This window comes from Anguilla rostrata, chromosome 9, assembly GCF_018555375.3.
Source record: "Anguilla rostrata isolate EN2019 chromosome 9, ASM1855537v3, whole genome shotgun sequence".
Lineage (NCBI taxonomy): Eukaryota > Metazoa > Chordata > Actinopteri > Anguilliformes > Anguillidae > Anguilla > Anguilla rostrata.
In genome coordinates this window covers 22,357,344-22,379,635 of record NC_057941.1, presented here as the reverse complement: position 1 = coordinate 22,379,635, position 22,292 = coordinate 22,357,344, and the positions used below count along the sequence as shown (strand labels likewise).

Genomic DNA, 22,292 nt, shown 5'->3' with positions numbered 1-22,292 from the left:
ACATGAATTTGATCTGATTTAAAACTGAAAGCTGCTGTATTGAGGCACATAGTAACGAGTGGCTCTGAAGCACACACTTTGAGATGAAAGGGTGATGGATTATTTTTGCAGAAATGGGCCAGATGTTCTTAAGCTCTCATAGCCAAGAAACATCGCAGGGCCTTCGGGGTCTGAAATGGTGTCAACCGTCGCCAGTACACGCAGGCCGTACGTTCCATCGCGTGTTTTCATCGATTCCGTTTCTGTTTTTACGTCCGTCTTTCAGCCGTTACTTGAACAAGGCCTTTGCCGTCTGGTCCAAGCAGAAGAAGTTCTCCTCCTCCTTCGTCAACAGCCTGATCTCCCACACGGGGGCCGAGCACGCCCCCGCGGCCTGGCTCCTGCTGTCCAAGGTGGCCGGCTCCTCTCCCCGGCTGGACTACAGCAGGATCCTGGACGCCTGGGACGAGACGGTCAGGTCAGCGCCGCGGCTCTGCTCCCCGAACCCTGTCCTCTTACGCCTAGCGCAGCGGGCTGCTTACGTTCCCTCGCCCGACCGTTAGCGTTGGGAACTGCTCGCATTGTCGTCTGTTTGTTCAAGCTCATTTTAATAATAATAATTATAATAATAATCATAATTATTATTATTGTTGTTATTATTATTATTATGATAATGTTAATAATAATTATAAATATATTTATATAGCACCCTTTCAAGGTAAAAATAAGGACATTTGCTTCTTTTTTTGTTCCTTTAGGGACAGCAACGTCGCCGTGGCGACATCCTGCCACATCCTGTGTGTGATCGGGGACATTGCCAAGCACCTCAACGAGGACACCAAGAGCAGGATCGTGGGTGCGTTGCTGCTGTGCTTAGGGTGACGGGGAAAGGCCACAACATTTCCTTTTGGCTCGGTCCCCGAAATCATATTGGTCTTCCAGGCCTTTGGGGCGCTGTCTTAATTCAATGCGCGTCTCTTCCCGCAGAGGACATCATGAAGTGGCTGAAGAGCTTTGACGTACCCCTGGAGGTGGTCAGCGCCTGCGTGGATGCGCTGTACCAGCTGGGGCGGGAGGAGAAGGTGGAGGACACGCAGGTTAGCCCGCGGGATGGGTTCCAGGGAGAGGCTGCTGTTGTATAGGCTGAGCGTTTCTGGCTGCCGCTCAAGGACTACAGATTTGGCCTGTGCTCACTGCATCTTACCACTCACTCTCCCTGCGGCTCTTTATTTTTAACACAACTGACAAGCCTTAAATGCTGAGCTGCAGTTGGACACGCGTGAGGAGAGCGAGGTTTATGAATCCCTTGATGATTACATGCCGTCTGTAGCTCGGTTGTGAAATAATTAAAACGCTTTACTCAGAGCACCTGTACGCTGTTCAGAGAAATCAATCACTGCTAATGTGATTTCTGTTCCCATTTTGAGGGTCACTGAGCCTCTACGCTTATGGTGTTATAGTGAGCAGCCCACAACCCTTTTAAAAGCAGAACCCTTAGCTTCATTTGAATAACTTTGGATCAGCACTTAAAATAGTCCTTGTACATAATTGTATGCAAAATATTCAAGGACGCTGTTTATATTGGGATATGTGCAGGTCAGCTGTCTGAAATGCTGGTATAGTTTTTGTGCGAGTTATTTTTTCTTTACCTACGCTAAAGCAATGCTTTATTGACTGTTTACTTCATCCACTTTCCTTAGCTGTGTTCCTGTGTATGCTGGATTAATGGAACACAGATGGATTGTCACTGTACTCTTATTTTCAGTGTGTTTGATAGCTGGGTCACCCCCTTTTTACAGCATACTAGTAAAATGTAAAGAAATACTGATTCTATCTCCCTATGGCTTAAAAATTGTGCATGAATTTAGTCATCTGTCCATTTGCCTGTAGCTCTGGCTTTTGCCATAACTTGCCGCGAGGTGAATGCTGTGCTGTGCTCACGCAGAGGTTCCTGAACCAGCACTGTGGAGAGCTGGTGTCCATCTGTGAGGCCTACCTCTCCGGCATCATGCTGAGCCAAGATGGAGCTCTGAACTTAAACGAAGACCTCGTGGTACGAGTCTATGCGTTAATGGCTATAGATAACTGTTACATAATTAGTATTGTACCCTATTGGTCCTGAGTTCCAATGACCTTTGGTATGCATTTATTGTTTCGTTGGACAAAAGCGTCTGCCAAATAAATGTAATGTAATGGTTTCCCTTCTCTTTAAATGAGTTTGCACATGAAAATAAGACCTTAAATACTTTTTCTCTTATGTGCAGACATGATAATTATCCAGAAAGTAAGGTCTCCAGCCTCTGGTTTTGTGAGAGGAGTGCATAATTTGGGCCACACCAAAGAAATGACCTAAATTCACAGCTAGCCAACAGTTCACTTTGAATCATTTTCAATTATATCAGAATTATATCAATTATATATCACTATTATTTCAACATATTCCATTTAATTTATAGCCTGAATTTAATACGAAGGTAGAGTTTTGTCACGTGACTGATTATCCAGCCTACTTCATTTCTAATGCTGTTCTTTGGCAGGTGAAGCACCTGTTCACTCTGGGGGTCGCGGCCCTGCAGTGCCCTGCTAGAGTGGGCAAACGGATCTTCCTCCTCGTTCAGTCCATTCTGGCTTCAAACGAGGAGCTGCAGTTGGGTAAGTTCAAATTCAGCATTCTGGTGTTTAAACCGTATTATGTAGTAAAATGATAACTAACCCTATTCCTGGAGATCTACAGTCCTGTTGGTTTTGTCTTTAACCTTAACAAAGCAATCCTCATTCAACAGCTAGAGATCTTGCTGAGCTGCTAATTAGCAGTTATATGTGCCAAATTATGGTAGAAATGAAATCCTACAGGATGGTGTATCTCCATAAACAGGGTTGGTTACCACTGCATGGCCTTATGTGATCTGTTTGAATAGAGAAGATTTCTTTGGTACAGAAATTGTACATTTCATTAGTGCTTTTCACATCCCTAGTCAATGTGGCTCCTTAAGAAGGGATGCAGCCTGCACTACTTCCTCCGCTGTCAGTCAGTCCATTGCATGGAAATTCCTCTCCTGCAGTCAGCTTTTCCATGAAAATAAGCGATGCAATAATATAAAATTTCCATAATGGCTTACTTTGATGTTGTGTCTATGTCCATGTTATGTGTTATTTCTTACTATTTTTAGTATCATGTATTGTTATTATAATTAGTATTTTATTATTAAGAGGTTATGTGGCACAATGTCTTACACCTTAAATTGGGATCCATTTGCATCGCTGGTAAAAGTCTGATTTTGTGGCGTTATCGTTTCTGTTTTGTTTCGCACAGTCGATGGGTCGGATGAGCTCCCTGCCACTCAGCCCCTGTCTCAGTTCAAGCCGTCCTCCATGCCCACGCTGGTGCGAGCCCACGCCTTCATCACTCTGGGTACGGCCCCCCCGGGGAACGCCCCGTCTCACCGTCTCACTACAGCAGAGCCCTCCTAATCCACAGGGGTTTCAGCCGTTCCAGGTTTTAATGGGTGCAGGTGAACATCCTGAGCAGAAGCCCCCTGCTGGTGAATCGTACTCACTACCAAAACCTAGACTAGCAATGGCTCACACTGCTAATCACTGGTAGTGCTATGGCCAATCCTAAAGAGAGTTGGTCTGAGTTTTATTAAACACAACATTCAAGGGAAAGGTCATGAAGCCCTTTTCACGTTTCATAGAATCTGTACGGGTCTCATCTGTAATGCACACTGGAAGTCGTCTAAAGTCAAGTTATTAAGCTCATGATAAAATAGAACTTGGAATCAAATGGAATTTATTTATCGTTGACCTTTATTTAAGCAGGAGTGTTGACTGAGAACTCCGTTCTCATTTTGTGAGGACTTGGGGAATCAAAGCGTGCTGGGAATGCGGTACATCCTGATGCCAATCAGAAGCAGTGAGGCAATTAGGCTACCAGATGTCATTTTTATGGGTATTTGACCAGCACACAGGTTAACATCCCTTTTAATAAAATGGTACAGTGTCTTTACTGGCCACAGTGGCCTATCTATGGCCTTGGATTTAATGTCTTACCCAAGGAACACATCACTGTGCTGGGACCTTTGATTTGTTTATTTCTTCCTGTGTGAAAAGTACCCCCTACTGGCCCACAAACAACTTTTCCATCAGCAACTCCTTTTTCCTGGGTTGTCTCCAATCCATGCACTAAGCAAGCCCAGCCCCCCCCAGCTTAGCTTCAGCTGTTTCACATGACAATGTTACAGAACGCTATTGCTGCTGGCCTTAATGTATAGTTATATATAGTGAGATTCGATTGCTCTTGAGAGGATGGTAAAAAGGCATGCAGAAATAATTGAGCTCAGTTGGAAAGAATCTTGGCTGCAGCAGATGTCACAGAGTTATCAGTGCTATCTGTTATTAGCAGCTTAAGAGGGAAATGGGCACAGTTTCCTGAGTGGAACCGAGCACAAGTATGGCTGAGTAAGTCAATGGTTCATTAACACTGACTGGTCGGCAGCACACACACACACACATCACAGACACACATGCACGCTAACACACACGCACACACTATCAGCATCAGACGCCAAAGATTGCTAAGTATAATCCATCACAGTTATGGTTTGTAATGGTTTTTGATCACATTAAATCAGGGGTGTTAAACCCCAGTCCTGAGGGGCCGCGGTGTATATGCATTTTATCCACAGTTTATCTACTTTCCAAATTTGTCATTGGCGGTCAGATTTGTTGGCCCTGTCCCATTGCTGCCAAATCTTCCTCTAGTTTTTTTAAGTGTGCAGACACATGCAGACAGCCAGCCTGCCCGCTCTTTTCTGGAGCCCAGCTGAACTGTGCACTCGGTGCTCCACAGAATCTCTGCTGCACTGTGGGTCAGGGAACACCCAGCTAAGCAGCTAAGCACAGTCCTCCCTGCTCTGGCCAGGCTGGAGCCATATGCCCGTAGCCCTGTGTGACTCGGAGCCTCTCACGGCTCAACTGTTGTGGGGCTGCATCGCTGCAGGCCCAGGCTGCCTAGCCCTGTTCCTAAAGATCTACTGTCCTGCAGGTTTTCACTCCAGCCCTCACAAAGCACACTTCATTCACCAGTTAGACATCTCATTGAGCTGCTAATTTGTAAAGTGAGTTGTGCCAAATCAGGGTAGAAATGAAAACCTACAGGATGGTTGATATAAAGGAACTCGTTGGGCAGCCCTGGTGTAGACAGAGCTAGGGCTTCAGCTGAATGTGCCACACAAAGCCCCACCATTGGACATTTTCACTGCTAAAAAGGGTGAACTGTGTATCTCATGTATTGGACCTTGAGAAGGTGGTGCTTTGGGTGTGGTGGCTGCTTGCATGCTTCTGACCTTGTTGTCACTGGACTGGCAGGTAAGCTCTGCCTGCAGAACGAGGACCTGGCCAAGCGCTGCATCCCGGCCTTCGCCCGCGAGCTGGAGGTCAGCGAGGAGGTGGCCGTGCGCAACAACGTGGTGGTGGTCATGTGCGACCTGTGCGTGCGCTACACCACCATGGTGGACCTCTACATCCCCAACATCTCCGCCTGCCTGAAGGACCCGGAGCCCCTCATCCGCGAGCAGACCCTGATCCTGCTCACCAACCTGCTGCAGGTATGAATGTCTCCACACTGTGCTGTGCAATCTGCCATAGGTGTAACACCACCCCCCTCTCACTGTCCTGTATAATCTGCTACAGGTATAGCCCCGCCCCCCCTCACTGTCCTGTATAATCTGCTACAGGTATAGCCCTGCCCCCCTCACTGTCCTGTATAATCTGCTACAGGTATAGCCCCGCCCCCCCCCCCTCACTGTCCTGTATAATCTGCTACAGGTATAGCCCTGCCCCCTCACTGTCCTGTATAATCTGCTACAGGTATAGCCCTGCCCCCTCACTGTCCCGTACAATCTGCTACAGGTATAGCCCTGCCCCCCCTCACTGTCCTGTACAATCTGCTGCAGGTATAGCCCCGCCCCCCTCACTGTCCTGTACAATTTGCTGCAGGTATAGCCCCGCCCCCCTCACTGTCCTGTATAATCTGCTACAGGCAGGGTTCGTACGGTCATGAAAAACCTGGAAAAGTCATTGAAATTTAAAATGCAATTTCCAGGCCCTGGAAAAGTTATGTAAAATAATATTTTTTGAAAAGTAATGGAAATATAGCTAAAGTTGCATCAAATATAATTACTAATTAATCCAATCATAAAAATAGTATGTATAGTAATAAAACGGTAATTGGCACGTAACCTTCGCGGTATTTTGGTGGTGTGAGAAGTTAATTCGGTCCGGCTCAGTCTGTTTACAGGCACGCCCAACAGGCACGCTTCTGCTGATGTAGCAGTTAGTAAACGTAGGCCCTACTATTCCGACAATATGCCAGGGAAGTGCAGCTTCAATAATATATCAGGGCTCAAAGTTAACTTTTTACTTGGTAGCACTGGTGCTCCCAACTTCAAAAAGTTAGGAGCACCCACCAAAATGTAAGGAGCAGCAGCAATATATGCAATAGATTTTTTAAACTGTCACGCCTGAAATGTGTCGACTCTTCAAGGAATTGCGTGTTATGCATTCAAACGACAAAGCGTTTCTCGTCACATTAATACCGCTAATTAAATCAACCGCTAGTAAACTGCATCGGAGAAATTAGCTGTTTCCACCGGGTCGCTACACAAAACACTACGTTAACGTTTAAAAAAAATGCCGTAATCATTCGCTTCAACTTTTAAGCTTTCGATAACGCTACACATAAACTTTTGTCTTCAGGTAACATTAGTTAACGTATTAGCTCTCTGTGTCGCGTGACAGTGGAGTGCAGCGAAAGGGGGAGATTGAAGGCTAATATTAACCAATTTAAAATCAGCATTAAAGGTAAGAATGTCAAGCTCACGATAGGTTAGAGGGGTCACCGTCAGCTCACAAGGCACATACTGAGTGTACTAGCTAGTGAATGTACAGAGAAAGAGACGTTCGACTGGAAAAAGAAAAGAAAAAAAAAGTTGGCACCAGGCCAATTATTTGCACTCTCACAAATGCTCCGATTAAATTTCGAGGTCGAACAGATTAAATTTCGGGAGCATATGCGACCAAAATGGTCGCATTTTCGAGCCCTGTTTGAGACATTGACAAAAATGTTAAACTATTCGAATTAAAATATGAGAGAATCTATCTAAGTGTGTCTGTCTGGTGTTCATTTGTTTTAGAGAGGCACCATATGTTTCAGATGCAGACCTAATTTTCCTTAGTGTTACAATAAATAATTTTAAATCGTCCCGCTGAGATGAAGTCATTTGTTTTGGTCATGGAAATTCATTGAAAAGTCATTGAAAATCATTGATGAAAAAGTGTATGAACCCTGTACAGGTATAGCCCTGCCCCCCCCCACTGTCCTGTACAGTCTGCTACAGGTATAGCCCCGCCCCCCCTCACTGTCCTGTATAATCTGCTACAGGTGTAACCCCCCCCTCCCCCCTTTGCTCTTAGTCCTGGTTGGCTGTGTTGTGTTGTCTCTTCGTAACTGACATTGGCTTTCCTTCTTTTAACCACAGTGATAAGCAAATTCTGCCAGGTGGCCCATGGGTGTTAGTCAGGCTGCCTTTACCAATCAATCAATCAATCAATCAAATTTTATTTATATAGCGTATTTTACAACAGTTGTCACAATACGCTTTACAGACAGCCCTAGCCTAAACCCCCACAGGAGCAAGCCTAAGGCAACAGTGGCAAGGAAAAACTCCCTGTGGCAGATGGGGAGAAACCTTGGAAGGAACCAGGCTCAAGGGGGAAACCCATCCTCCTCTGGTCGGCTCAGGGTGGATTTACCAGGCTACACAGAGCCGTTTAACTGCTGAGGCTTTATCAGGGAGCTCAAGTCCGGTGGTTATTACGGGGAGACGCCCAGATAGCAGCGCTGAGGACGTGCTGTGGCCTTATCCCTCCCTCTCAGCTGATGTGCGGTGGCCATTCTGGGTCAGACTGGTTTCTGTACATACATCTCAGCTGATGTGCGGTGGCCATTCTGGGTCAGACTGGTTTCTGTACATACATCTCAGCTGATGTGCGGTGGCCATTCTGGGTCAGACTGGTTTCTGTACATACATCTCAGCTGATGTGCGGTGGCCATTCTGGGTCAGACTGGTTTCTGTACATACATCTCAGCTGATGTGCGATAGCCATTCTGGCCCAAACTGGTTTCTGCAAAATGGCCAGATGGGTGCTACACATGGTGGAGTTTGAGGTGACCTTCCCCCCTTTACTGTGAAACCCTGTGAAATCCTGTGATGAAATATATTGCTTTAAACACAATACATCAAATGTATCTCAGCTTCTGTGTTGCAACTGTTGTTGGGAATGCAGGATCTGTAATGATTGATTTCTACCAGCGGTCATTCTCATGTCATTTCTTACCCCCATGTATCATGCAGCTCATGGAGACAGTGGTGCCTTATGGCAGTAATGTGCGATGGCTTGCAAAATTAGAGAGGGAATATAAATACTGCATGAAATGGGGAAGTGATGTCATCATCGCCAAGCCTCTCAGGCTCCTGAAGAAATTGATCTGTTGAGTTCTATATAGCTGAACATGATGATGATGATGGAATAAGTAAATATACAGTATGTCTGTGCAATATAAATAAATACATGTGTGAAAAAATTCAGATATAGATTAATCAATAAATGCTTTGATAAATATATTTTTTTAATGAATGAATTTTTTTTTTTTTCCAATTTTTATGTGACTTATGTTAAATGAAGGGTCAAGTATATTGATTTCCCCTTACACATTTTCATCATTAATTGGCTTTAATATTAGACCTCTGAAAAAATAAAAACAAATGGTTTTGGTTTGTGTGTCATTGCAACAAAAATGACCATCAATCAAATTGATCTTGCCAATAACTTTATGTAAATTTAGATAAGGTACAATGTGTCTGTTCTGCTTTAACAAAGAACCACATTCTTCTTCAGAAAATGTCAAATGTTCAAGGTCCAGCATTATCTGCAGAGCAACATTGAATTTAAACAGGTGGCATGATTTCAGTCTACTTTCAACTGTAAAACTGGGTACATCATGATTTTAAATATTTCAATTAGAATTTAATTTATTGTAATGCTGTGGTTATTGGTAGATGTAGAATCATGTCACAAATCCTGCCCCAGATTCTCCACAGCTTATATCAAACAATTTTTAATAGTGACGGTAAAATAAAAAATTTAAAATCCTTATGAGAAGATCAGTAGTAGCCTTTCTCCCTTGGCCTGTGCCACTTTGGAACTCTTATAATCAGAGAAGTGCCCCCCTAGCGCCCCCTGCTGGATAGGTTTACACTATTTTAGAAGATGCATGCGAAGCTGTTTCCATTCACCGTGAGTGCATCTGTGTTTCTGTCTGCAGGAGGAGTTTGTCAAATGGAAAGGATCCCTCTTTTTCCGCTTTGTCAGTTTGCTTGTGGACCCAGAACCTCGGATCGCCAGGTACCCTCTCAACTCACTCTCTTTCTCACACATTCATTTTCTTTCTCTTCCTTTTCTGATTTACTGATTTGTTTGCAGATAGTGAACTTGCAGCTGTGATTATTCAGTGGAAGTGCATTTGTTATTTTGTTTTTCCACATTTAGCCTTTGTGAATTCTGCTTGGTTCACCTGCTCCTGAAGAGGAACCCCATAATGTTCTCCCAGCACTTCATCGAGTGCATTTTCCACTTCAACTGCTACGAGAAGCATGAGAAGTACAACAAGTTTCCCCAAACAGACAGGTGCGGTGCTGGGCACAGTTTCTTAATGAATTAATTCATTTTATGCAGTTTAAAGCTATATCAATCTGAGACTCAGTAGGCAAATAAGTATTTACATTTTCTGACAAAATGTTTTGTCTTTGATGACAAAAAATGTTGCGCTGAAAATATTTTCAAAAATATTGTTCATTTTTAATGAATGTCCCTTGTTGTGTAGGTTTCAGCAGAATGAAATATTTGGTTCTTGAGATTAAGGCCGGAGACTCGTGTCCCCCACAGGGGACAGAAGTGAATTGCTGTGCCTTAGGAGCACATGGTGATGAGTGAAGTGAACATAATGGCGTTCTCACCTCGGCCTGCTGTCTGCGTCCCTCCAGCGAGAAGGCCAAGTTCTCCCTGAGGGGTTCCGAAAACAAAGAGAGGCGAATGAGGATCTACAGGTTTCTGCTGAAGCACTTCACAGACGAGCAGCGCTTCAGCATCACCACTAAAATCAGCCAGAGCGTCCTGGGTAGGAGGGGCCCCCGTGCCTGTGCCTTCTGCTGCTCTCCTCCTCCATCCTGCCGCTCGCTTCTCCTCCTCCATCCTGCCGCTCGCTTCTCCTCCATTCCATACCCTCGCTTCACCTCCTCCATTCCACCCCTCGCTTCACCTCCTCCATCCTGCCGCTCGCTTCTCCTCCATTCTGCCGCTCGCTTCTCCTCCTCCATTCCACCCCTCGCTTCACCTCCTCCATCCTGCCGCTCGCTTCTCCTCCATCCTGCCGCTCGCTTTTCCTCCTCCATTCCACCCCTCGCTTCTCCTCCTCCATCCTGCCGCTCGCTTCTCCTCCTCCATCCTGCCGCTCGCTTCTCCTCCTCCATTCCACCCCTCGCTTCACCTTCTCCATCCTGCCGCTCGCTTCTCCTCCTCCATTCCACCCCTCGCTTCACCTCCTCCATCCTGCCGCTCGCTTCTCCTCCTCCATTCCACCCCTCGCTTCACCTCCTCCATCCTGCCACACTTTCTCTGTTCCTCGCTCTGGCTCTCTACTTGCTTTGATCCCTCTTATGTTGTTCACATTCTCCATAATTCACTTTTTTCTGAAGGGGCAGTTCACTCAAAAGTAAGAAAGCTGCATTTCCACTTCATTCAGAGTGGGATAACACTCCACATAGTTCGACTGGGATTTGACGAGTTTTACAGATATTCGCTGCAGCTCACCCTGTTACAACGCACCTCCACAGAGACTATGTTTGTGGTACTCAAAACACCAAAAATGTACATTTGGAAAAGTCAACATCAGTGTCTCTTTCCAAATATATAACGAGGTGGTTGTTCACAAGCATCCAGACCTTGTTGTGCACGGTTTCATCAAAAACTACTTTCTACCAAAGTACACAAACTGTATATTTAAGCCAAGTCTGAACCTGAAGCACACCAGTATTCTGGAGTACAGTGTCAGCATTGTTTTAAAGCATGTTTCAGCATTGGTTTTCTTTTGGTTGAGACTTCACGCGGATATACACAGTTGGCATACTTCAATAGAAAGTGATGAATCAATGAATCTGTGCTCAACAAGGTCTGGATGTTTTTGAGCAACGCTGTCACTATATTTGGAAAGAGAAATTGCTGTTGAGTTTTTCGAATGTAAACCTCTGGCGATCTGAGTGCCAAAAAAAACACTGCCCCCGTTTGCTCCGTTGTATTAGGGTGATTTGCAGTGGATATCTGGAAAACATGTCAAATCTCAGCAAACTATCTGGATGGATTGATAGCATTTCGGGTAAGAGGACAGATAGCTTTATTTTATTTTTGGGTGAACTGCCCTTTTAATTCTCAGTGCTTTTTCTGCTGACCCTTTTCCCTGACAGTTGCTGTCTTTCTTTATCGCTCCCTTTGCTCTTTTCCCTTTTCTGCTCTATTTGTGGAGTTTGCCGTCTTTTGCTTGCTCTCATTCTTTCATTTTCTTTCCCTCACTTCCTCTCGATCATTTGCCCTGTCACTTCATCTTTCTTTGTCACTCACTCTCTCAAAGGCTTCCCATGTTGATTGCTCTTTCACCAGTGCTTTCTCTTTTTCATTCATTTCTGTGTTTGCGGTCCTTCCTTGACCGTGTTCCCTCTCTGACCACGCCCTCCCGCCCTCTCCCCGCTGCAGCGCGCTTTCTCTCCCTGTTAGCAGCCGTTCTCTGACCGTGTTCCCTCTCTGGCCACGCCCTCCCGCCCTCTCCCTGCTGCAGCGTGCTTTGTGGAGGACGTCCTGCCCCTGGACTCTGAGGGCTGCGAGCTGCTGTCGGACACCTTCGAGGTGCTGAGCCTGAGGGAGATAAAGCTGTCGGCCATGCACGGCTCCGCCGAGCGCGACGAGCTGGAGGAGGGAGACGAGATGGCCATGGCCAACGCCGTCATACAGGTGGCCCAGAAGAAGCTCATCTCGCAGGTGAGCTCACTTCCGCTTGGACTGGGCTTAATCAAGGCACCCAACGGGGGGCTGATCATATCCGATTCCCACCCCAATTTGGATCAGCCAATCATCTGCAGCCGCCACCACGATCATGCTGCAAACCCCATTGCTGATTTAGGAGAGCGTTGACTGCTGCTTCTTTTCATACCGCGGACTAGCTAAGCTTACGTAGAGCGGAGTCAGAGGAAGATCTTTTCATATGTGGCTTTGACTGTAATCTACGGCGTCTAGTCAACCAGCAGGGGTTGCTAGATAGTGATAAATGTGAAACCTATCCAACTGATTGCTGTCACCCCCTGGGTGATTCACTCGCCAGCGTTACCCTATGGAGCTACCGGCCGCATTCGGCTCTGGCACGGTCCAGATTTGCCCCAAGCTAGTTTCATAGGGCCTGACGTGCTTTCACTCACATTGGAATTGTTGGAAGACACTGCAACCATTTATTAAAGCACTGTGAATGAGAGTTTGGTGAGCTTTTTAAATGTGTCCACCAGAGGGAGCTGTTTGTTAACTTTGCTCCATGTTGTTTTGCGACCCAGGTCCAGAAGAAGAATTTTATTGAGAACGTGATTCCCATCATCATTTGCCTGAAGGCCAGGCTGGAGAAAAAGCATTTTCCTGTGCTGAAAGACCTGATGGGATATCTGCAGGTGTGGTAGAACATGCACACACACACACACACACACACACACACACACATGCATACATACATGCGCACACATATGCCCTCGTGCACACAGGCCTGAACTTTCCTGTTACACTCAGGAGCAATAACAGATATAGTTTAGTGGCCAAATATTGAAAAAAATATAAGACGTTATTAATGAGTATGTTTTATTAACTACAGCGACTCATTTTTGCATTAATTGTTTATTAGTTCGCTGAACTGACTTGTTGGGCCCAGGCTCATTTGTCAGTACAGTGTCACTTGAAGAAAGAAAAAAATTTACAGTTTGCAATGGGGGAAAAATGGTAATGAGGGAAAGTTGTATGCAGAGTGTGGCGTGGCACATTGCCTCTGAGTCCTGTGGGTAGGCGGGGCCCTGCCGTACGGCTGACTGGCGGGTGCTCTGCGGCAGGTGATGATGCAGAGCTACCGCAGCGAGGTGAAGGACTTCTTCGCGGCGGACGAGCAGCTGGCCGCCGAGCTGGAGTACGACCTGCAGCGCTTCGAGAAGGAGCAGGAGATGGAGCAGCAGCTGGCCGCCTGCTCCGTGACGGACAGCACCTCCGCCAGCTCGCCCGCCGTCATCACCACCCCGAGGGCTGCCACGGTAACCCGGGCCCGCTGGGCCCCTCCCATTCAAGCACACTGGCCCCTGCAAAGTTTCATTCAGTTATTTATGTTGCAGATACTCATGCTCATAATGATGTACAATATACCGCATACAGTGAGTCAAGGTGAATGTCAGTATAGACAAAAACGGACTCCAACAAAAACAAATGAAGAAAAAAAATCAGTGCTGCATATTTGCTGTTTGAAGGGAAATCCATAGAAGTGATTATTTATTATTTATATAATATTTAATATATTTAAATATTTAAAAGAACTGACAAGTCAGTTTTAAATGAGAATATTTAATGTGAATATTATTTATGTTTGCAACGCAAGTTTGACTTGATTATTATTTAAGAAATATAAAAATACCTTATAAATTGCATTTTTTGCACAGGAAAACATGTGTATCCCTTATGCACCTGCTAGAGCTAATCAAACTAAACACTGCTCTGGCTTATATATTTAGATATTTAATTTTTATATTTAAAAAGGTGAGTAGGCACAGGTATTCACAGAATTATCGCTCTTAAAGACCTTTGCCGGGTATTTTTGAACGGTGGGCTGCCAGTGTCTTGCTGATTTGTGGTTGGAATGTGCATGTTCAAAAAGGACTCCGAGACTGAAATTGAAGGAGGAGAAAACCTGTACAGACAAACAAGACCTTTGACAGCGATAAAATGACTAGGGAGAGAGCCTACAATGTTCAAACGCTGCTGTCCCAAATAAGTGCATGCCTCATTGATTCCTGAGGAGTTTCTTTGGATAAGAAACAAAGAACAGATTAAATCAGTGGGAAGCAGGGAAGGGCTGTCTAACCTTCTCGTACCCCTTTCATGTACATGAATTCTTTTTGGCTGGACCGCAACATATTTTAACATATTGCTCGTTCAGTAATTTTGATCACATGGTTTGTCCATGACCATCACCGCTGGCTCACTCTGTCCCCTCTTTCACATCTTATCTCGTACGTGGGGTAAGACATGACTGAAGCTCATTTGTTCAATGTGCTCTCACTGAATGTCCACGGGGTCTGTGACCCTACGAAAAGGAAAACTGTTTTTGAAAGATGAGGGTGTCCACCGCAGTACGGCAGGTAATGCATTGAAATGATCGTGTGCGCGTGAAGCTGAGGAGAGACTGACTGACGTCTGCTACTCCACCTGCCCATCAAACAGGAAGGGAGTGGCCTTCTTAACTACTCTCTGTCAGGTGCAGTGGCGAAACGCCTTACGGTTCAGTATGGGAGATATGGGTATCTAATACGTACGTCCCTGCATTTTGGAGTAAAATAGCAAGCAAAATGGGTGAGAATGCAAAACTCATGTACATATTTCATATGTCACTATCGCAGTTTCTTTTATCAGAATTAAAAATCATGCCAAAATGGCTTTAAACCGTTTAGGTTCTAACACCTGATATTAAAGACAGATGGAGGAGGCATTTTGGTGACAAGGTGGTCAGTTAAGCATTTTCGCCCAAATAAATATACTTGTGTAGTAACTCTGCCACTGAAGAAAACTTTTTCTTCCTAAAGTGTATTTACCTAAATTTACCGAATCTTTTAAAAAAAACCTTTCTTGGGGGAAATCCTGAGGTGGTTATGCAGATATAAATTTCATTCAGAAGTGAGAAATCACCTGAGCCGGATGGGTTCCCCATCCTCTAAACACTTTTTCTTAACGTATGCGGTTTCCATATTGAGTAAGAGTATATTTTATTTATGGAGTGCATTTCGTTTTATGGTCGAAATGTCGAAGTGCTTTGCATGGACCGTTTTTGGTGGCAAAATTGATGGGACCAATAGACAAATCAAAACTAATTAAAGCTTTATAAAAAGCCATTCTCACAGAATGCAGATGACTTTATCACTCAGATTGTTATGATGTTGATGTTTGCTTGTAAACCACTGAAGCTCATTCCTGCACTGTGGTTCACAAACATACTATCCGGTCAGCTATGGAATGGCAGCCTTTCATAATGTCATTTGATCCAGAATTTGTTTTCAGAGTGTCTTTTAGGAGCTGTATTTATTAAACTGGCAATGTTAGTGAAAATATGCATGTGAAAATGAATAACATTTGCCCACAGGCACTCAACATTGTTTAAAAAAACCTCCCCCCCATCCCCCCCTTCTCTGCTGCAGAACTCCGCTCGCGCATCACCAGTGCCCACGGCAGGCCAGAGTGAACGCTCCGCCCAGGCCACGCCCCTGCCGCCTGGCTCCGCCCCCCGCTTCATCACCCCTAGGCCCACAAGCGCGGTCAAGTAAGCCTGCCCTTCGTAGAGCCAGACACTGCTCTCACTCCTCATTCGCCAGTGCTCTGTCAGTGCCAGGTCTGCTCCGTCTCTGCAGTGTTTTACATTATAGAGTAAACCCCAGGTGGTGTTGGGATGTTCCCAGCATCTGTACATCAGCCATATGAGGTATTTCAATGTGAAGTGTGCGATACACACTAAAGGGCCGGGTGACGTGGAGCTCCTGTTTCCGGAGCGGGGTTTTGGGTGTCCGACAGGAAGGGGTATTCTGAATGCCCCGCGCCCTCTCTGTCTCCCAGGCAACGGCCAATGAGCACCTCGGAGGTTCTGACTAGGGCCCGCAAAGCCGTGGAGAGAAGCGGGCTGCGCGGGAACCGCAGGGCGTCGGCCAGCAGCGAGAACGCCACGCCCCTCAACCCATCAGGTGCTCCCTCCCCCCCGCCCCCACAAACTGCATGGAGACAGAGGCCCTGCATTGGATTGAGTTTGAAATTATTTGAATGAACACTGCTCTGTTTACACCAGTTATAATAAAAGTGTGGTCCGCTGGATTTCTTACCTGAAGTTAGGAACTTAAAATTTATATGTATAATTCTAGTTAATGTACACAGCTACTCCAATTCCTTTCTTTATACCCCTAAAACTGCCATTTATATGCATGGTGATGTTGGGTCTATGAAGCCAGGTTTTTGTTTTCCGGTGAAAGCATTATTCTGAAATTTTCATTTTTTCATGGCAGTTTAAGTTTTAAATGGCAATGCTGTTGACCAATGAGCCTTTCTTGTTGTCCACAGCTGTCCCCAAGCACCTGCTTCGTCTGGGCTCCACTGGGGTAGGGTCAGCCCTTGAAAATCGGGCCATCAGCACCCCACAGCGTAAGTCCCAACACTCTCTTATTCTCGCTTTTTTCCCGTCTTGCGGGTAGTGTGGTAAGTGGACCGCCTGCACACGGTCAGAGCCAATGAGGCGTCAGGGATCCCAGGTGGGCGGAGCTATCACGTGCTGTCAGACGCGTGCAGCTTTGAACACTTTGTCTTGCAGAGATCAGTGTTTAGAGCACATCAGTGATTGACAGCAGATAAGAGGCTTCAATGGCATCACTCACCAACATGGAATACCTTTCTAGAGCTGCTGTTGTCTTGAAACACAAAGAAGAGAAGCCCATATTTTCTTTTCCCTCTTTGCTTCTGTGATTAGATATTCCTGTGTGTTGCTCATTCCTGTTGCACTGGGGAATCGTATTGTTTGCTACTATTGGCAAGTCAAAGGAAAACCCAAGTTTTGTAATTTTAATGTGTTCAAATGAAGAGAATGTAGAGAAATGGCTGTTTTCCTCCCGGTTCCTGTCCTGACCCTGCTTACTGTGTCCCTTCAGGGAGCATGAATGAGCTGACGTTTGGAGAGGGAGTCAGCGCCATTTTCAGCACCTGCAGAACAGGTATCCCCCCATTCCATGCACTGCAAGTGCAACAGTTGCCTAAATACTTGGATGGCTTTTGTGCTGAACTCTGTGAAATGCACAAGGACCATAGTATGGTCTGCATAAAAAATGAGTCTTGTTCAAATTTGTGGCATTTTAAGGTGAGATCCCTGAATCAGATTCAGGCACTGAAAATCAAATATAAACTCCCAAATGTTCCGATAAACATGCGTCACCAAAGAAAACTAGGAGATGTGCTCAACACAGCTGAACAAATTTCCAGTGCTTGGCATGTGTGTTTGCCGTGTTGACAAGCGGACCAGTCACGTGAACAAGTTGTGCTATCGCTAGCTTAAAATAGCAACGTACCAGCCTTTTCTCGCTCAGGGGATCTGTCCTGACGTGCATTACCTCTTCACAGAACCAAAGAATGCTGGGAAGGAAGATGACAACGTCCTCTACATGATTTCACCAGATAAGCCGTGAGTAATTTGCTCCATTAGTACTGGTATGTTGGTTGGTAGGTAGTTTCTGAGAAAGCTCTTCTGCTCAGAAAGGCTGGTAAAATATGTTTGATAAAGCCTCTGAAACCCCACATTGAAATAGTTCGGAATAAACCTTTATTAATTATTTAAGGCTTTTGTAAATATATTTATATATTTGAATATTTTAAATTTATCATAATATTCAGGTAAATTGGTTCAGTCTCAATCTGGCTTCTGCTGACATTAAAATTTCAGATTGAACTGTGACAACAAAGGATCATTCAAGTTTCCTATGCAAAAGTTAAATATACTGCACAAATGGATTTTTCCCCCCAAGCACAAATGAGATGCATCCTTTCTTCTAGAAAGTGCAGACCTAATCTGATAGTTCACTAGCCGCTAATTCATCATATTGTCATATTGCCATGCAGCCAAAGCTACAGTCGAAGCAGAATGACGCTTCATGAAATCCAATTACAACTTCTATAAGCTATTTTTAGATTTGAATATTTTAACTTTCTTTTGAAGTGGATTTTTTACTGCCTATTAAGATGCCAGTGAACAGGTGCACAATACGTGTGAGGAACATCAGTCTTTCCTTAATGATTTTCAGCCAATAGACTGAAACTGCTAATATTGCTTTAGCTGTATCAGTAAGAAGCGAAATTCTGTCCTGGTCCTTTTAAGTTTCAACAATCAAAGTCTTGCCGTGATTGAAGTATGCTGTCTGGTGTAAATATAGTTGGAGAGTTCAACTCAAGGTTTCCTCCAGTGACCCATGTGTTGTCATGGTGGCACTCAAGAAATTGCCTTCCTTTGGCCGAGAATTACTGGAAATTACTTGAGGAATGTCTGGAGGAAGCACAGGCATTACCTCATGTTCTTTTAGAACATGTAGCTGCTTTTTAAACATTATTGTTTCCCTTTTCTGAAGCCATCATTTGAGGTCTGCTGTATAGCATACAATACATGTAGAATAGGAAACTTTTATTTTGATAAATGATAGTTTAATCAAATAAAATACTTCATAGTATGTTTAGTTTCATAGTGTATAGTAGGAAGTTATTTTAAAGCAATCGCGAGAACCTTTCACAGCCACTCACAATAATATTCTAATTCCTCTTGCCATCTGATATGATGTTATGTGAAAAGCAAATCTAGAAAACACTATGAAGGCGCAAAGCATATATTCAGGTTAGCGCCACCTATTCAGTTCTTCAGTGACTACACAGAGGAAATGCTCAGTATCACACTTGGTGGCTGGACGAGTAAGTCTGTAGTCAACAGAGATCTCTGCTACTCCCAATCTATTTCAGCACTCCCCCACCCAGACAGTGGAACGTGGAATCTCCTCTCTGTCGAAGAGGATCAAGAAGGCAAAGACTGTAGTTTAAAAATAAAACGACTTTAAAAATGCCTGTGTTCTTTCTGTGCTTTCCCAAAAGTCTGTCCTGTCTCTTCTCTGCCTGTCCTTTGTTTGTATACCACCTTCAGTCATTTCCTCTGCACTTTGTATCACGTTTCTAAATATTGCATGCCATTGTTAACGCTTGTGTAAATAAAATAAAAAATGACAATGTATTAGAAGTGAGTTTTATTAATCACAAACATACAGCTCAAGAAGTCACACAGGATTTTCACCAGACCCCTCTGTCCAAGGGTCATTACATGGATTCTGCTGACAAAATTGGAATTTAATGTTTACATATTTATATAGTAAACCCTCAAGTTAAAACAGTTTGTGAACTAATCTCAAATTATCGAACACGGTTCCTCAGTGTTGCAGATTTGTGTTGTAGATGTGCACCAAATGAAAACTTCTCAAAGCATTTATGACAACGGCACTCTGAAAACACAGCTATATTGTGGAAGTGAAGGAATCCTTCATAATTAAGCTGGATGTTTTTGTGAAATCTAGTTTGGCACGTGGCGTAGTCCTTATCAGGTTCACTGCAGATGCCAAGTGCTGAATTGTGTATTGTGAAAGTTTTAATGAACAGAGTATATGCCCAAGTGTTTCTGTGGATACTAGTGCTGTGCATCTTTACGAAAATATTTTACACTAGGTTTAGGCACTAATACATAATAAAAATATCTACCTCTACTTCAAATGAACAAGTCTTAATTTTCAAAGAAAAATAAAATTATTTACAAAAAAGTTTTTGATATATGCTGAAATGGTTATTGGAGGCAAAAGGAAAAATGTATTTATCTTCAGTTGGCTTGACCCATGATTTCAATTTTTATGAACCTAACTCTCCTGATTGACAATATAGCAATTTGAAGGGAAAGATTAGTTACACTGAGTTAAGTATAAATACGAACAGTCACATGCTGAAAAATCATTCCTCTCAAACACCTAACCTTGTTTTCCCAATGAAATACAAAGCCTGGACAGTATTTTCTAACACTGTCCAAAGTTACGCATTTTCCAGAAAGATGATCAAAGATTTATGCTTGCTTAAGTATAAAACGAATATGCACACATTTGACACGATGATTGACTGTTGAAGACAAAGACTATAAACTTTGCATCAACAACCTCTGAAACTAAAGAAATAATGGTTTTAGGGCAGAGCTATATATCCATTAACATGTTTACCATTTTTATCTATAGAACTCCTGAGATTTTTTCCCCCTCGACCTAAGGCTATAAGGCACTTGAGAGGAATGATCTACATTTGGCTAACATCAGGGAAGAAAATTCAAAACCACACGTTGCATATTCTGAAGTAATGCTCTTGGCTTTCATAATTTGCAATGGTGCGCTACAAGCAGGAGCTGATTGTTTAATTTCTGTTACAATCAATACATCTCATACCAGAACAGTAAAACATCCTGTGGCTTCCGTTTTACTGAATGTCTTAAAGGGCTAGTTCACATTTCTGGATTTATTGGGTATAATTTCAATGTTGGTGTATGTTTTCGATTGGCCCACACACACCATTTGCTCGGGCAAAGGATATATCCGATAATGCTTTAAATCACCATCTTGTTTGTGCCCTTACACCAGCCACTGCAAAACTGGCAGATCATCAGAAACGTCTGGACACATCTTTAAATATACCACACATAAGCTGTGAGCCAATTGAAAACAAACTCTAAAACTGAATTAATTATTATAATTATTTTTTTTTAAATCAAGATTGTATACAGAAAATAAATACAAAAACATCAGAAGTGGTTCTCTTTTTTAAATTTTCTCCCCTGCATCTGAACAGAACAAAAATATGCAAGTTCTTTCTGTCGTCTGATAACACTGAAGTCTTGAAACTTTATCCATAAGCACTGGAAATAAAAACAATTTCCTAAATGTTGCTGCACTTCATTTTTATTTTTATTTTTGCAGTCGAATTCAGTTTCGCCAAAAATCATAACGTTCCTAAGTAATGGAAATTCTTGCACACAGCACAGTGCACCAACTAAGGCATATCCTCTCTCTACCAAGTGCAAGTGTGGAATTTATTTTCACATAATAATACTACGTAAAGAGTTTCATTTTGCCTCTTCCAATGCTTATCACTTTAATTTACCAAGTCTTCATTGTACATTGCCTTTTTGAGAAAAAGCTTTTTATTCGCACATCTTATCTATATACAACCAATACAATACAATTGTTAGCTAACATAAAAACCCTGTGTTATTATTAAAAACTTTCCTAAATATCGAAAGTATTCTCAGCTTCAAAACTAAAAAAGCCAACTTGGACAGTATATCCAGTATTTACAAGATAAACAGAAGGTCACTTAAATCAATAGCACACTGCACTGACAGATTTTATAGTGTCCACCAGCCTTTTGCTGTAGTCAATACCATTACTAAGACTATCTACATAACTTTCTTTTGAATAGTAACATTTTTAAATCCCAGCAGTAAATAAAATAAGACCAAAATTATGGGGGAAAACCTTGATATGCTGATGCAAATAATTTTGTAATGGAAAAGGTTTTTGGAGGGGGATGTAATTGTAAACTGAATACTGTGCGGTTAAAAATGTTAACTATTTTTCAAAACCAAAAAAAAAAAAATTGGCTTTCATGTTAGTATATTACAAATATTTAAAAAAGTAAACCTTTATCTATAGGCATTTCAAAATATATTCCATCAAAAATATCTTGACAAATTTTGTTGGTACAAAAAATGGTGAGTTATAGAAATGTCAACAATAGGTTTGGATCGAGATGTTTACAGTAGCAATGCACGTCTTGTAAGCCGTAATACAGTCTGTTGAGTACAATGGCCAGCCTTCGATTACATTTCTTTTTTTGTCCTGTCGAAAGCCTATTCCGGTTTTCGGTCAGTTCGATCCTTATTAATAACATGCATTTTCCTGTAAAATGAAACTCCATAACGTAAAAAACATGGTGTTTTGTTTGGTGAGGACATGAAAATTATATTCAAAGGGACAAGGAAAACCAAGTTTATATTATTAAACTGGGTTCCATATGAAACATTTTTGTTTTACTGCTGCTATTATTATTATGTATGGTGTAATAACTGTTGTAACCTTTGGCAAACTCAAATGATTTCGTTGCAGACGTGCCTGGGAGCCAGGCTCACGCTGCGGCAGCTCGTCGGTTGTCTCGTAAGCTCGGAAGTTCAGCCGGAGGTAGCACGCCTTCGACTTGGATTCACTCCCTTCATCTTCCTTTTTTTTTTGTCTTCTTCAAATGACGAATGAGGATTTGTGTCGGAAGTCGCC

At 43.4% G+C, this 22,292-nt stretch overlaps 2 protein-coding genes across 3 annotated transcripts in view; one reads left to right on the top strand and one right to left on the bottom strand.

The window, feature by feature from the left end:
* Window positions 1-19,171, top strand: part of ncapd3 (non-SMC condensin II complex, subunit D3) — a 27,567-nt gene extending 8,396 nt beyond the window's left edge. Inside the window, exons 17-35 of one of the 2 annotated variants that reach the window (XM_064351064.1) lie at window positions 266-457; window positions 738-835; window positions 967-1,076; window positions 1,925-2,038; window positions 2,523-2,631; window positions 3,293-3,391; window positions 5,347-5,585; window positions 9,365-9,444; window positions 9,589-9,726; window positions 10,083-10,216; window positions 11,927-12,126; window positions 12,690-12,800; window positions 13,230-13,424; window positions 15,573-15,694; window positions 15,985-16,109; window positions 16,480-16,560; window positions 17,061-17,123; window positions 17,527-17,587; window positions 18,907-19,171. In XM_064351064.1, coding sequence (XP_064207134.1) covers window positions 266-457; window positions 738-835; window positions 967-1,076; window positions 1,925-2,038; window positions 2,523-2,631; window positions 3,293-3,391; window positions 5,347-5,585; window positions 9,365-9,444; window positions 9,589-9,726; window positions 10,083-10,216; window positions 11,927-12,126; window positions 12,690-12,800; window positions 13,230-13,424; window positions 15,573-15,694; window positions 15,985-16,109; window positions 16,480-16,560; window positions 17,061-17,123; window positions 17,527-17,587; window positions 18,907-18,979 — 2,344 coding nt within the window. In that variant the 3' untranslated portion in view covers window positions 18,980-19,171. Of the gene's footprint in view, window positions 1-265; window positions 458-737; window positions 836-966; window positions 1,077-1,924; window positions 2,039-2,516; window positions 2,632-3,292; window positions 3,392-5,346; window positions 5,586-9,364; window positions 9,445-9,588; window positions 9,727-10,082; window positions 10,217-11,926; window positions 12,127-12,689; window positions 12,801-13,229; window positions 13,425-15,572; window positions 15,695-15,984; window positions 16,110-16,479; window positions 16,561-17,060; window positions 17,124-17,526; window positions 17,588-18,906 lie in introns of both variants that reach the window. The other variant, XM_064351063.1, reaches the window with a different exon arrangement.
* The window catches only part of jam3b (junctional adhesion molecule 3b), a 34,271-nt gene continuing 31,148 nt past the window's right edge, over window positions 19,170-22,292 (bottom strand). The window contains exon 9 of the mRNA XM_064351065.1: window positions 19,170-22,292. Coding sequence (XP_064207135.1) covers window positions 22,257-22,292 — 36 coding nt within the window. The 3' untranslated portion in view covers window positions 19,170-22,256.